We start from the raw sequence: 14,478 nt of genomic DNA, 5'->3' as shown, positions 1-14,478 counted from the left end.
ACTGAAACCCATGAAAGTGTGCGCAACGTAAACAGCATGCGGTGGCCGAAGACTCCGGTGTGAAATGGCGCTCACTTTTTGATTTCTTTTCTTTTCTTTTTTCTTCACAGCGGAGCTCGGACGTGTGGAATTAAATAAACTATAACAGATGAAACGCGATCAGAAGAGTCGGAAATAGAGACACAGAGGGATGAAGCAGCTTGTTGAGTCATGGCCATGGGACTTGCAGGTCGAAGGTGCCCGCAAGGAATGTATGTGTGTATGTGTGTGTGTGTGGATGCATAAAAGTGTGCTAGATTGCTTTTGTGTTTGTGTGCTTTTAGCAAGAGTGACATTGTGTCGTGTGAATGTATTTCTTAATTTTCTCTGAATCTGAGTATTCATGTATATAGACATGTTCTTTTTATGGTGTGTGTGTGTGTGTGTGTGTGTGTGTGTGTGCTCATGTGTATTGATTTGTGTTTTAAGCTGACAAGTGTGTGTGTCAGAGTGAAGACTCATACTGCAGCAGTTCATACAGCAGGGGTCCATCACGGTAGCGGATGCCCACAGCGGCCGGCGTTATGTACTGCAGGATGTTTATAGTCCTCCGCAGACGCCTGTCTACATAGTGAGCGTCCCACGCCGGGTAACGCTTCCTGGGCATGTCGATCTTTATAAGCGGGCCCTCGGGCTTGACGATAGGGGGTGCCGACCTCACCTGGAAGACAGGAAGACATGTGTCGGCCACATCTTCCTCTGTCTGTGACTTGGTCATGTGGGCTGGGGTGGGCGGGGCTGTGGGCGGTGCCGACGGTGGCAACGGGAGACCCCAAAGCAGCGTGGCGCAACAAGATGAGGCGGGGCTTGGCTGGAGGTGGGCGGTGGCTGGGTGCAGGAAGCCGTAGTAGAGCAGCATGACCAGGACCCCACCGGCGAACGTCAGGTAGACGCCACACAGTGCTGGGACGGCGTAGGAGTCAGTCAGCACTGGGTCCCTGTAGGCGTACCTGCAGGATGGTGGTGATGTGTTCAAAGGTTTATGTATGAAAAGGTAAATCACTTTGCTTTTAATACTTACCTTTTAACTTCTTACGTTTCTTGTTCATGCTACCTGTCCCTGCCTCCTACACACATTTAATAATCCAGCTTCAAATGATAACCCTGACCTTATTCTATATGTTAGCCTTTGTCAACAAAATCACATCAAAGAGTGTTTTCATACTACTCTGTTTTTGATCCCCACATATATTCTCAGGCCTGCCCATTCCCTTCCTGGTCTTCCTCGGACTTGGTATGAGGTACCCCTACTGGACATTTTCATGGACTTAATTCCTGGCACTCATCTCTTGAGATTCTAATTTATACAGCACATTATGTTGGTCTTCTTATATCTAAATCAAACTTAATGTAACCTCACTGTTAGACTGTATTTGCTCTTGTTTTAGTAATTGCCTTTTTCCAATCTGCAGCTTCTGTTGCATATCAAGTCGCCCAAGGACGGGTAATCCTTGTTTGAATTGCCTCTCTTGGGATTTCTCCTATTTTTATTCCTAAGGTACTGAGTTTTTTTTTCTTTAGCTTATTACATTGCATGTAACAAACAAATGTGATATCTTCTATTCGTTAAAATTTCCCTTCAAGAAAAAAGCCACTTGGACTAACTCACCACAGTCCAGTGAGGATAGTGTTCTCGGCCAACACCACAATGTAGTATGCCACCATTCTGTGGCGCGTCCGGCCCTCCTTCACGTTAAACCAGCAGAAGATGTAGACAATGCCGACCACCATATTGAAGAGCACCTCCTCCCACTTGGACATGCAGAAGTCGGTGCCGCCGTGCACCACCCAGAAGGCCATGGCACACCAGTGGACAACCACGAAGATGCCAAAGTAGATGTGGAAGAGCGAGGCAAAGAGGGCGAGGGAGAGGACGCGGGAAGAGATGGTGAAGAGGCGCCAGAAGAGGTGCAGCAGCGCCCCGCGATAGCTCATGCTGCGCTGGTCATCGCGTGAGTCCCGCAGCAGTTTGTGGTAGGAGGCCAGAACCCAGGCGAGAGACAGGAGGGAGGCGAGGGAGGAGATGCCTACAAGAAGAGGCAGAGCACAATTACAAAAGGAGAGAAAGAGAAGAGAGGTGGATGATGTGGATGATGTGGATGATGTGGATGCTTTTTTTGGTCTGAGTGAATCAAACAGAATAAAATTGAATCAGACTTTAAGGTTTCAGAAACAAAAATTGAATTGGCTTACAATGATGTTGAGTCAAGGGGGGGGTGATTTGTGTAATAATGTGAGCACATCCTTAAATAAGAGGTGGTAATGACACTTAAAAGTATGAATCTCAACTGCAAAGTTATTTTTAATATCCCTGCTGCTGTGTGCATCCACCCTCTGTACTAGTCACATATTTGCATTAAAGTAGAAGGTGTCACAAAAGTCCAGCATGATAGGGATGAATAAGAGCAGTGGGTGGCCGCCTAGATGATACATTTCCTGGATGAATAAGGAAGAGGAGGCTGATGGACTTTGGCTAGCACATCCCCCGAACACTTATGATTGTGCTCAGCTCTGTGGGACAATGTGAACCAAAACCATTGTGTGAAAATCCAAAAGCAGCACCATCTGTAACCACAAATTACTAAGCGTGGTGTGTGTGTGCAAATTGCTAATTACTGTTTGTGCAGCTGTTGATTTGTATGTGCTTTGTGCTCGACATGAAATCATGGTTGTTCCGCGTTTGTTAATGTGTCAGGAAGTCGGAGGTGTTCATAAGAACTAAGCTCTACATAAGAACCGGAGCTCCACCTACACTGCAGCGTCTCGGCTCGGTTCTCCTGGATCATGATGCAGAGCTGCAGGACCAGCTGAGGTGCAGACTCCAGGAAGGTCTCCAGCAGCCGCAGCATGTTGACGTCCGCATACTCGAACATCATGGCCCAGTACCAGCGTCTCTGGTGTTCCTTCTGCCGGCGCGACATGACGCCCAGATACAATGTCCTGATATACCTGTAGGGGGTCAGAGGTAAAAGTGCTAATTAATAACAATAACATACACCCTTTCAATCTGTATTTTTCAATGTCATTCCTTTTCTTTCTCACTAATTATGTGTTTTAAGCTCCGTGAATATAATTTTCACTGTTATACTACTACAGCGATCATGTAACCCCTGATAATGAGCTACACCTGCTGGTCTGATAAGCTGACTTGATGAGCGTCACCTGATGCAAACAGCTGAAATCAAGCTGTGTAACTACTTCTTGATCACTTAATCAACAAAAAAATGAACTGGCAATTATTTATATTTTGGCAATTGTTGGTCTGAAAAGAACAAAATCTCTCTGAAAATATCACCTTGGGTTCTGCAAAAAAGCTGCATTAAGCATTTTAAACTTAACAATCTTTGGTTCCAGCATCTTAAATGTGATTATTTTCTTGTTTTTTTAGTTCTCGGTGACATTTTTGGGTTGAAGGGTTAGGCTTGGTTAGGATGAAACAAGACATTTGATGTTGCACCTTGGGTTTTGTGACATTTTATAGAGCAAACAGTTTATCAAGAAAATAACCAAAAGATGATTCGATATTGAAAATAATCATTAGCTGCAGCCTTAGAAATTACAGTGGCCATTTTCAGTATTTTCTGCCATTTTTAGACAAAACAACTATTGGAACAATCAAGAAAAGAATCAGCCAAATAAACAACAATAAAAATATCATTAGTTGAAGCTCTAATGCATCTAATCAAAACAGTGACAGATACCTAGATAGCTAAAGAGCTGGCTTGTTGAAACACTAGTAATGAAGAAAATCCAAATTTGGTACATTGGTCTTTTATCATGTTAATGAGCCATCTATATGCTAGTGGAAATAGTATCTATATTTTAATCATGGGAATAGTGGCAAAACAAATGTTCTACTTAGAAATCCCACATATATGTAATTCAAGAGATAGAGAAGCTGATAAAGATGATAAAGCAATCAAGACATTCTATTACATTTTGCTATCAAAATATGATTTATGATTTAGACATTTATAGACTTTCAACAATCATCTGAGGGTCTAGTGAATGCAACCCTGTGAGCAGCAGACTTGGACGTCCTGGATCCCCATCAATACAAAAACTACATGGTACATTATTAGGGTATATATTAATGAGACAAATCAAACAAATGCAATTGTAAAAGGTATTATACTGAATATTTTGAACCTCCTCATGAACAAACAGGTATAAAATTGTTTTGTTATATATATATGTACTGACTGGAATTCCAGCTGTGGGAGACTCCAGTAAGTGTGGGTGGGATGTAGGCAGTGATTTCAATTAAAACTGCTTAAGGGTACTCACGAAGGGTGTGTGTGTGTGTGTGTGTGTATATGCGTGTGTGTTTGTGGTCCCATGTATGTGTAAATGCACATATGCGCTAATGCACTCTAATGACACTCCCCTTGCTTCCTTGCGTGTGCTTTACTACTGTACGTGTATGAGGGTTGCTGCGTGTGTGTCTGCTCCTATATTATGCATGCCTCTATATGTAATGCTACGACAGCCATCTGGTTTCAAACATATGAGCTACATTTGCATAACATAAATAATGTGCCATGCAGGGGAAAACGCCTATACACGCACGCCTAGCGTTATCACGTACATGTATGTAAATAACTCTTAATGAACCATTTAAAGCTGAATTAATGGATTTTGCAGCTTTAAAATAAGATACAAACACTATATTGCTGTTTGCCCTTGACTCAAGATCAATGAAGGATAAAGAACCAGCATCGTTTGTTTGTCTTATTAATAATCTGTCAACAGGAAGTGCAATCATTTACACTCAGGTTAAGGATTGAGGCTTTACTGTGCAGCATGGCAGGTGACCATGACAGCCACTTAACATCTTTGGTTTCCATAATTGCAAACCATATGTATCGAATACAGTAAATCTTACACCCCTCCACCCTACCCCCACCATTCTCACTCCTCCCTTTCCCTCTCTACTTCTCCTTCTTTCCTCTCTCTCCCCTCCCCCTCTTTTACACCCATTGTGCATGTGTAACCCCCCCACACACACACACCACCACCCCCTTCTTCTCTCCACAGCCTCTCCATCTCTAAGCAATCTGTCTCAATCAGGCGGTACCTTTTCCTCAGCCACAAACAACCCTCCCCTTCTTCCCCTACTCCCCCCACACCCCTCCCTCGCTCCCCCTTCTTCCTCCACCTCCTCCTGTTCCTCCACTTCCTCCAGGTAGGAGAGTCCATTCTGCAGGCTGAGGGGGTGATTACTAGGGTTGGGTACATGAAAGCAGAGGAGGGTTATGTGTTTGTGTGTGTGTGTGTGTGTGTGTGTGTGTGTGTGTGTGTGTGTGTGTGTGTGTGTGTGTGTGTGTGTGTGTGTGAGTGTGGGGGTTGATTTAACCCTACAACCACAGAGAGACTGAAGCAGAGGAGCTGAGTAGTACATCCCTCCCTCGCACAGCAGGATGTAAACACACACACATACACATGCACACGCACACACTTACACACACACACACCACTTTACTCTCCCTGCTGCCCGCCCAGAGGCAAGTGGACACCATTAAGTAGTCTTCTTGGAGAAAGAGGGGTGGGGAGGGAGCTTGAGAGTGAACACTGTCCTTGCATAGAGGGCTTGGAGGCTGAAGACAAGCTCACACACTCCTGCCACTACTACTTGTGCTTTCACACACACAAACACACACACACACAAATATGAAGCAAGGAACCAAGTAGATGCTACATCCCAAGAAACCAGCAAGAGAAAGACGTGTGTGTGTGTGTATTCAAGAGTAAATGGTGCGTGTGTGTGTGTGTGTTTGTTTTTTTCCTGCCAGTGCTTTTAGCACTTCAATTAGCACCTACCCATATCCAACTGTGTGTATACGTTTGTGCATGTGTGTATGTGTGTGTGTGAGAGAGAGAGATGTGTTGCCAGAAGCACAGATGCTTTTCCTCTTTGTACTCTCCATGCATGCTGACACTCATGGGAAGAGCCGTGACACCGTTTTTCCACTGGTCACACATGCTGACACGCAGACAGACACACACAAACACACACACACACACACACACACACACACACACACACACACACTCACATGTAGCCAAGGCTCCTCATTCTTCAACAGGAATGAAGAACCTTGACTGATGCTGTCCGTGGTGCTGGAGATTATTTCAGCACCATGGACAGCGTTTCCCTTAAAGCAAACAGTGTGCCACTTTAGCTCCAGTTTCTATGGGGTTAATAAGTGTAAAGAGGCTCTCTGCTTCAGCTGTAGTGCATATTGTCAGTGACTTGTAACCCTGCCAGCCTTAAATGCTGCTCTTTTTGACAGCACAATCAGTGTGAGTTGCTGAATTAACTTCAGAAGGTGACCCAAAAAAAAAAGGAAGAAAGAAAAGAAACTCTGTGACAAACTCTGTCTCTTTGATCTAAGTGAAGTAGTGAAGTAGTGGGATCACTGTCTATCTTAATATCTGTCTGTCATCCCCAGATAGTAGCTGATGTGCTGGAGAGGTCACAGAGAGCCTTTCCTTGTCCTCCTCTTGCTCCTCCTCTAGCGCCTGTCAGTGTGAAGCAAGCTTTCCTTTCTTTTTGCTTCATCGAGTAGACACCCCAATCGACCCATTAGCAGCATTAAGTGTGTGTGTGAGAGAAGGAGTGTGAGAGAGGAAGAGAGAGAGTGCAGTGATAGGTTGAAGTGAGGTGTGTGTGTGTGTGTGTGTGTGTGTGTGTGTGTGTGTGTGTGTGTGTGTGTGTGTGTGTGTGTTGTTGTTTGTGCCCCCTTTACCTCCACACTTGTCCCAACTGGAGGATGTGTATGGTCGCCTGCCACAGCCAGATGGTGGCCAGCTGCAGGCGATCTCTGCCGGGATACAGGCACCCTAGAGCCACCGCGCCCCTCTTGGTCAGCCCCTCCACCTCCCCGAGCCCCCCGCCGGTGTAGTCCTGCACGAACCAGCGGAAACTTAGAATTTGGACCAGCACCGACGGCACCAGCACGAAGAAGAGTGTGAGGCCGAACCAGAGGTAGTCCTGCCTCCGGTAGTAGTCCACCGCCAGGCACAAGTCCGTACCAACGTCCCAGAAGAAGACAAGGAGGGCGAGGATGATCCAGAGGCAATCCAACCACAGCTGCTCTCGGGGCGGGCAGTGAGTCTCCCTGACGCCGACCCCCACGGCAGGCTGGCCCCCACCGAGCAGAGAGCCGAGGCAGGCTGAGCGACAACCCCAGTAGCAGGCGGAGGACCGGCAGCACTGACAGATGTGGATCGCGGCGGAGTCCAGAGGCTCCTCGGCGTCAACATCATACAGTTGGGCGAACCCGGAGCCCCCGCCCCCATACCCGAGCCCGGCTTTACCACCGTCCGACTGCGCGGCCATGTTCCCCTTCCCGCTCCTGCCCTCCTGTGAAAAGCACGACAACCGCACCGTGATGCCTTCTCGCGGGGCCCGGATACCACGTCACTTCCCAGATACCTGCTGTCCCCTTCCCTCTTGCGCCGCGGCGTCTGCTGTGTCTCTTTCCCGCCCGGGGCGCGAGGAGCCATCAGAGCCGGCGGCCACGCGACGGCGGCTCCTCTTCTCCCTCGTCGGGTCGAGACACAGCCACCGGGCGCTCCAGAGCAGCAGCAGCAGAGGAATCCGTTCCCGGTCTAGTCCTGCAGCCCTGCATCATCCCGTCCTGCGCGCGCGGTCATCTAGGGCGACGGGAGGCTATGACGTAATGCATCTCCCGCTGTTCTTAAGACGTGTGTGAGTGAGTGAGTAAGTGTGTGTGTGAGTGTGTGTGTGTGTGTGTGCAGTCAGACCACGACTCGTGATAATAGCCAATCAACCTTCCCGTTCAGTCAACCAGAGAACCCTCGACTCCCGCCTCTCATCCCGCCCGTAATCAGGCTGCAGGTACCCGGGGTCCGCTGCAGCCCGTATCCGCTCCGTTCCTTTCCGCAGCTCCAGCCCTCTGCAGCTGCTCATCCCAACTCTCCTTCACTCACACACTCTCTCACCCCATCTCTCTCTCTTTTTCTCACTCACTACGCCCTCTACCGGAGAGTGGCTTCAGCGCACCGGGGGAAGTATACAGGAGGGGTCGTGTAAGCAGCTCACGGTGCAGGGTGATTGTTTCCCAATGAAACATCCTCATGGTAGAGGAAGGATGGGGAAAAATGAGAGTTTCCCACCTTCACCATCATCTTTTCTTTCATCCAGTGTTAACCAACGTCTTACACATCTGCACCTGCCACCTCCCTCATTCTCTCCATCCATCCCTCCATTCTCATCCAGTATAGGCTGACTGCCCTGTAGCTCTGCCAGCCTAATCAGCCATAACATATGTGAAGCCTAAGTGTGTGTATGTGGGTTTTGTGTGTGTGTGTGTGTGTGTGTGTGTGTGTGTGTGTGTGTGTGTGTGTGTGTGTGCGTGTGTGTATCTGTGTGTGCATGATCCTTGCCAAGAAAGCAGGGAGATAGAGGGGAAAGGATTTAGGAATGTGGGAAACTGGGATGGACATTGTGTATGTGTCTGAATGAGGGGAGGGGGGTAGAAATCTAGGGAGCTGGAAGGCTGTGAGGCAGATAGAGAAAGAGGGTTGGATTTAGAGGAGGAATGAAAGAAGTGTTTGTGTGCGTGCATGTGTGCGTGTGTGAGAAAGAGAGAGAGAGGGAGAGAGCTAGAGAGAGAGATAGAAACGATGATTCAGGATGAAAAGGCTGACAGAAGAATGCAGGAGAGAGGATGACTGTAAGATTAAGAAATTGAAAGAGGGATGAAAAGGGCGTGTCGGAGACAGGAGAGGAAAAAAGGACACATTTTTAAAAGATGGAGTCACAAAAAGAGGGCGAGAGAAAAAAAAAGATGATTTACTGTGGGAATCAGGAAAGGAGAGACAGACTAATTGCAATAGGGAAGAATGAAAAAGAAGCAGAATGGATTTAATTTAAGAGTTTGAAAGAGATGGAGGAATGACGGTGAAATGAATAAGGAATTGTTAAAAAAAATGATGAAGGTCAGGAGAGAGGAAAATGAAGGAGAGTGATGGATTCAGAGTTTGAGGAGGGAGGCAATGCCCAAAAGCAAAAACAGAGGAGGGATGAATGGATTGAGGATTTAGTGGAGGGATGGAAAGAATGTGAGTGAAAGAGAGGGAGACATGTTTTCATCATGCAAAAAATACAAATATTTTAAATGGGACTTTGCTTATTTCCTCTAATCAAAATGTAGTCAATCATGTCATTAAATTGATATGTAATGTAAATACACACACACACACACACACACACACACACACACACACACACACACACACATCATACCATTGTCACTTTTGGGGACATTACATAGACTTACATTCATTTCCTGGAGAGCATCACCACACCTTTTGTACCCAATGGGACAAGCTGTCAATTAACTGGTCCTAAATCTGAAAATTTGTCCCAAGAAGTAGCCTATGGGAGACTCCACATGCACACACCCATGTTGTCCTAGGTCACTTGCATTCATTTCCTTGAGACTTTTCCTAACCCTAACCTTAACCATTACTCACCTAATCCTAACCACTGACCCAAAATCAGTATTTTACCAAAAGGAGGCACAGCTTTTATCTCCAATTGGATAAGCTGTCCCCAATCAGCTGGTCTTTAGTCTGAAATTTGTCCCCAAAAGAAGCTTATGACAGACCCCCCACACATACAGATATTCAAACACACACACACGCTTCATTTTTTTTTTTTTTACACACATACTCACTATGAATTATACAAGCATGCTCTGTATCTCTTTATCACACCCTCACGCTGTCTTGCTCCTCCTTAGAAGCACGTTTCTCTGCAAACAGTTGCAATTTCTCTCTCTCTCTCTCTCTCTCTCTCTCTCTCTCTCTGTGTCCACTGGAGATTAGCCTCTCTGTTGTCATGGCTACCATGGCTGTGCGGCTGAAGGACAGGGAGAGGGAATCGGGGAGGCGGGAAGAGAGAGTCAGGGAGGTGTGGAAGATGGCGCTGTGAACACGCTGTTTGGCCCAATCCCAATGTCACCCCCTAAGACCTAAACCCTGAACCTGTCACCTGAGTGCATGAGGCTGCAAGAGCTGTAACTCCGCATTTAACGTCACAACACTATTATGAACTGTGGGTAATTCTGTGGGTAATCGTGGGCTTACGGAAAGTGTGCTAGAAGGGTTCAAAAAGTCTGTGAGAGAACCAACATGCACTTGACCATTTGACAGTGGACTAAGCGGGAGCGTACCTCAAAGTCCATGAGTCAATGAATGTGGACATTGAGATTGGGCCTTGATCCCTTGGATGTATAAAGAGAAGTAGATACAGTTTTTGATGTGGGTCTCCATTCATGAAAGATGCTCAGTGGTGCACAAAGCCAAAAAAGTTCAACTTCTGGGTATAAAATTACTCCAATCTTCTGCATCTATGCATACCATAGAGCATGCTCACCAGAGACATCTTCTTGACTGTCCAAATATTATTGGACCAAATGGATCAAATTCTGACAGTGAAACAAGTCATTTTGCAGGGGTAGTAATGCTCCAAAAAATGTATCCACTGATTTACAGATGTCTCTTTCACAATGCAAGTCTATAGGAAAAAGTCTGTCTGGGCCAGTGTGTATCACGTGACATTGTAATTGCACGGTGTGGTCACCATGTAAAATTTGCCTCCAAATTGCCTCCATACTGTTCCTGTATCCAGTTCAAGCTCCATTGCCAATATGTTGCTATATATGTTGCTACTAATAATATTGTTATTATAACTCCAACTGGACCTGGTTGTAGATACTTGAAAGTTGCCCTCAATTCAACCTTCATTGGATAACCATGACCTGGATGACTGAAAATACATCAGTTTCTTTTTTTCTATTTTCTTGATTTTACTTTTTGCCCTTTGGCAATACAGTCTTTGGTACATTCATGCCAATATAGCATATTGAATTGAACTGAAATTGAACCAGCAGGTTTGAATGGAGGTGATCAAAATATGCCAGGCTATCTTACCAGAGGGTATGAAGTGGTTGACACAGTCCACCTGCTTGTGGAAAGAATGCAGATGAGCCCAGAAGTATTATCCAGTTCTCAATCCTGGGTTCACAGAGCGGTGGTCTGGGCAGCAGCCAGAAACTCTCGGTACCTGCATGATAAAGGCCTGTGCTTTGCTGAGGAACTCTGCAAAATACAGGCAGATCAAAAGAAGCTGTGGCTAGTGGTGGAGGTGTTTTTTTCCCTCTATGGTCATACTAAAGGGGTTTTGCGGCAACCAAACTTTTGCTTTAATATTCACATAGTGGTGACTGTAAATGGTGCAGTTCTTGATGCTTTTTGCAATAGTTTGTCATAAGTTACTTGTGACTTATTGTCTAATTATTCAAAGTTAAATTGTCTTTATCTTTTGTTTCTCTTAATGCCGGGGGTTTAAGAGACAATGGGAAGCACAAAGCCGTATTCTTATTGGCAAAGCAATATAAAATTGACTTTTTCTTTTTGCAGATTACTCATTCTACAGCTAATGAGCTTAATTTCGGGAGGTCACAGTGGAGAAATGAAAGCTGGCTCTCACATGGGTCAGAGCATTCAGAGGGTGAGGACACATTGAAAAACAACTTTACAGGTAATATGCTACACTCCGATATTGTTATAATAGGTCATTAAAATATGCCAAATAATTAAATCAGCAAGTTTGTTATAATTATCACTAATATTTATTGATATGGGCCTGCACCCATAGAGCACCAGAGACTTTGGTTTAGCTCTTGTATAACTTGAATGGGGATAAAATGATCTATTCATGTAAATCTTCTAGACTTTCTAAATGTTATCATACCAAATGGATCAAATTTTGATAGTGAAACGAGTCATTTTGTTGGCTGGTTCTTCCCGCAAAAAACAACACAATAGATCGTAATGTTAGTAACCACGACCTAAAGTTACACTTGTGCGACAGACGCCATCTAGTGGCTGTAATTATTATGACCCTGAGAAGTGACACGGTTCAGATGAAGTCTATAATAGGTGGCAGATTTCCATATTCAGAGGTGATGGATTGGATAGCAGATTACATCTTAACATTAATTTCAAACAAAAATCTTTAAACACAGAGTCACTGTTTTAATGGATAATTTAGATGACTGATTAGAGCTGTTTGCCCCTTTTAAATTGGGTTAGGGTTGCCCATCCTTCTATTGTACTGATAAATAAATGATCACACCCCTCTTCTTTACTATTTACAGTATAATTCGTCATTCATTCATAGCATATTGTACATCTTGTTCTGAGACACCCATAGTTAAAGAAAACATGGACCATCTTTATAAGTTTTTCATATCTTTTTTCTATTTGTCTTGTTTCTTTCTTGTTATTGAGCTCCCCTTCCAGTAGATTGCACAAGACAGGAAGTCCAGAAGTGTTACTGTATGGCTCATTATCCTGACAACAGGATTATGTATGCATGTGTGTTCGCCTGGGTGGAGGGATTGTACTTCCTACTTTACACCGGGCAGAACCACTATAAATAAATACACAGTGAAAAGTTAGAGCGAGAGGCCCCTTCGCACCTCGGGATTAAACAGCAGACCGTAATGAGGCCATGCCACGCTACATCCATCTATGTGATGCCTGTCCTGTCTTCAGACTGGCTGCTTGATTGCTTTATTGGTTTATGTATGCCCGTTTCTTTTTTGGTGATACTTCTGGTTCATCCATCTAATCAAAATGTTCTACATTCACATATCAAGAAGCTTCTTGAAATGTTTCATAGGGATTTAACAAATACACCCTTTTTCCACAGATTTTATCATTTATGCCTCAAACAGAAAAACTGAGAGATGGTGGACCTCTTAGGGGTAGACTAATCTTATTATTGTAATGGTCCATTAGCAGATAGTAAACCATTATTGTTTGTCAAACAGTGAATAAAGTAGGAATTGTATTCTGTTTGTTTTTCAGTACACCATGAATGAGGAAGAGGGTTCCTAACAGAGGGGTTCCCAGATATTACAAAATGAATGCATAAATAATATTATAATATTATACTATAATATTATTATAAAACAATACACATTTACTAGTACTATGTTCATTGAGACAAAAGATTAATTAGTGAAATCTAATATAGTTGTGTAACATGTTGCAGCTGTCACCAGGGTTGGGGTCAGTTACGACATCTGATTTCTTCCATTCAAATAAAATTTGTGAACAATATGTCATATGTAATCGTCTCTAAATGGTATAGGTATTGAGCAGACAGCAAGTTTAATATCTAAAATTACGTTGGCCTAGTCCAAATAGTGAATAATTGACAGAAATGCAAAAGGTGTTGCAACTGTCCCCAGTTTCCCCTACATGTTTTATTGAAAGGTATGCCAAATCAGATGACAGAGATCCCTCTAAAAACACTCACTACTCACAGACTATTTAGTAGTATAGTATTTTACATTTGTCTGCTTAGCATTGGTGTTCAGAGACATTAAGTGGGTGTTTAAAAAAATCTCCATAAAATGTCTCAGGATTCATTTGTGTCAGGAATTCATAGGCCCAGAAAAGGTTTCCAAGTGGAATAAACCCAAGATGAAGACATTACCCAGTGAGAGGCACTGATGTGTAATTTAAGGTGCATTTAAAATGAATTTATTTTTCAGTTGATTTATATGGAAAACAAGCATAATTTTTCTACCATGCAAGTGTAACCAGTGTGACTGTCCTGCAGTATATTAAATGTGCTACTCTGTCTTACTGACTGAATGCAGCTGAGCCACAGTGATTATTAAGGACTTCAAATGGCCTGAGTGGAGTTTGCAACAGTCTTCAAGCTAAATTCTGCCTGAGAAGTAACCAGATTTGTTGCCTTTTTAAAATAAACTTGTACAGTTGTTTCCAGAAATACCCCCAATGGGTTAGCTTGTGTTTTTGCAGGTAACATCTTCAGACTTCATCTACAGTATCCATGAAAATTAACCAGTAACCCTCTCCACCCAGAGCCACTTGGAGGACTGACATAACCCGCTAAGGATGTCATCTTCTGGCCCGGCGCTGAATATATGGCACAATGACTCATGACTATAAAATTATACACTTAGAATGAGACTGACTGTGGAGGAATCTCAGTACATTTTGACAGATCTATTGTGCTTTGAGTAGTTTTGTGACCGTGCACAAAAAAACTTAACAATTATCAAGAAATATGGAAAGACTTTTTAATCCACAATGAAATGCATCTGAACACCTACACCTGTTGTGAGAACAGTGAAACTTAGGTGTAAGTAAGTAGGCTCTGCCCTTCTTTCAACAACCCAACAGCTCCATCTAGTGGAAATGCATATAGTAAACTACATAAGGACTTAACATTAAAATCATTAAGATTATTAAAACAATCTAAAAAATACTCATTTTCAACCTGAATACCAAAAAAAATTGTCACATAGTCTAGATTTTCAATAATCTGTGTTTAAACAATATCTGAAAAAAGAACTCAGAAAT

At 43.9% G+C, this 14,478-nt stretch overlaps 1 protein-coding gene across 1 annotated transcript; it reads right to left on the bottom strand.

The window, feature by feature from the left end:
* Positions 1-484: 484 nt before the first annotated feature.
* xkr6a (XK, Kell blood group complex subunit-related family, member 6a) lies at positions 485-7,381 on the bottom strand. The gene is made up of 4 exons (XM_053314578.1): positions 6,789-7,381; positions 2,792-2,988; positions 1,649-2,066; positions 485-989 (listed from the first exon to the last, which is right to left on the bottom strand). Exons 1-4 carry the CDS (start codon positions 7,379-7,381, stop codon positions 485-487), a joined length of 1,713 nt encoding a protein of 570 aa, XP_053170553.1.
* Between the last annotated feature and the right edge of the window lie 7,097 nt (positions 7,382-14,478).

The sequence above is a fragment of the Scomber japonicus genome, chromosome 24 (assembly GCF_027409825.1).
Source record: "Scomber japonicus isolate fScoJap1 chromosome 24, fScoJap1.pri, whole genome shotgun sequence".
Classification (NCBI taxonomy): domain Eukaryota; kingdom Metazoa; phylum Chordata; class Actinopteri; order Scombriformes; family Scombridae; genus Scomber; species Scomber japonicus.
This window is presented reverse-complemented; position numbering and strand designations above follow the sequence as displayed.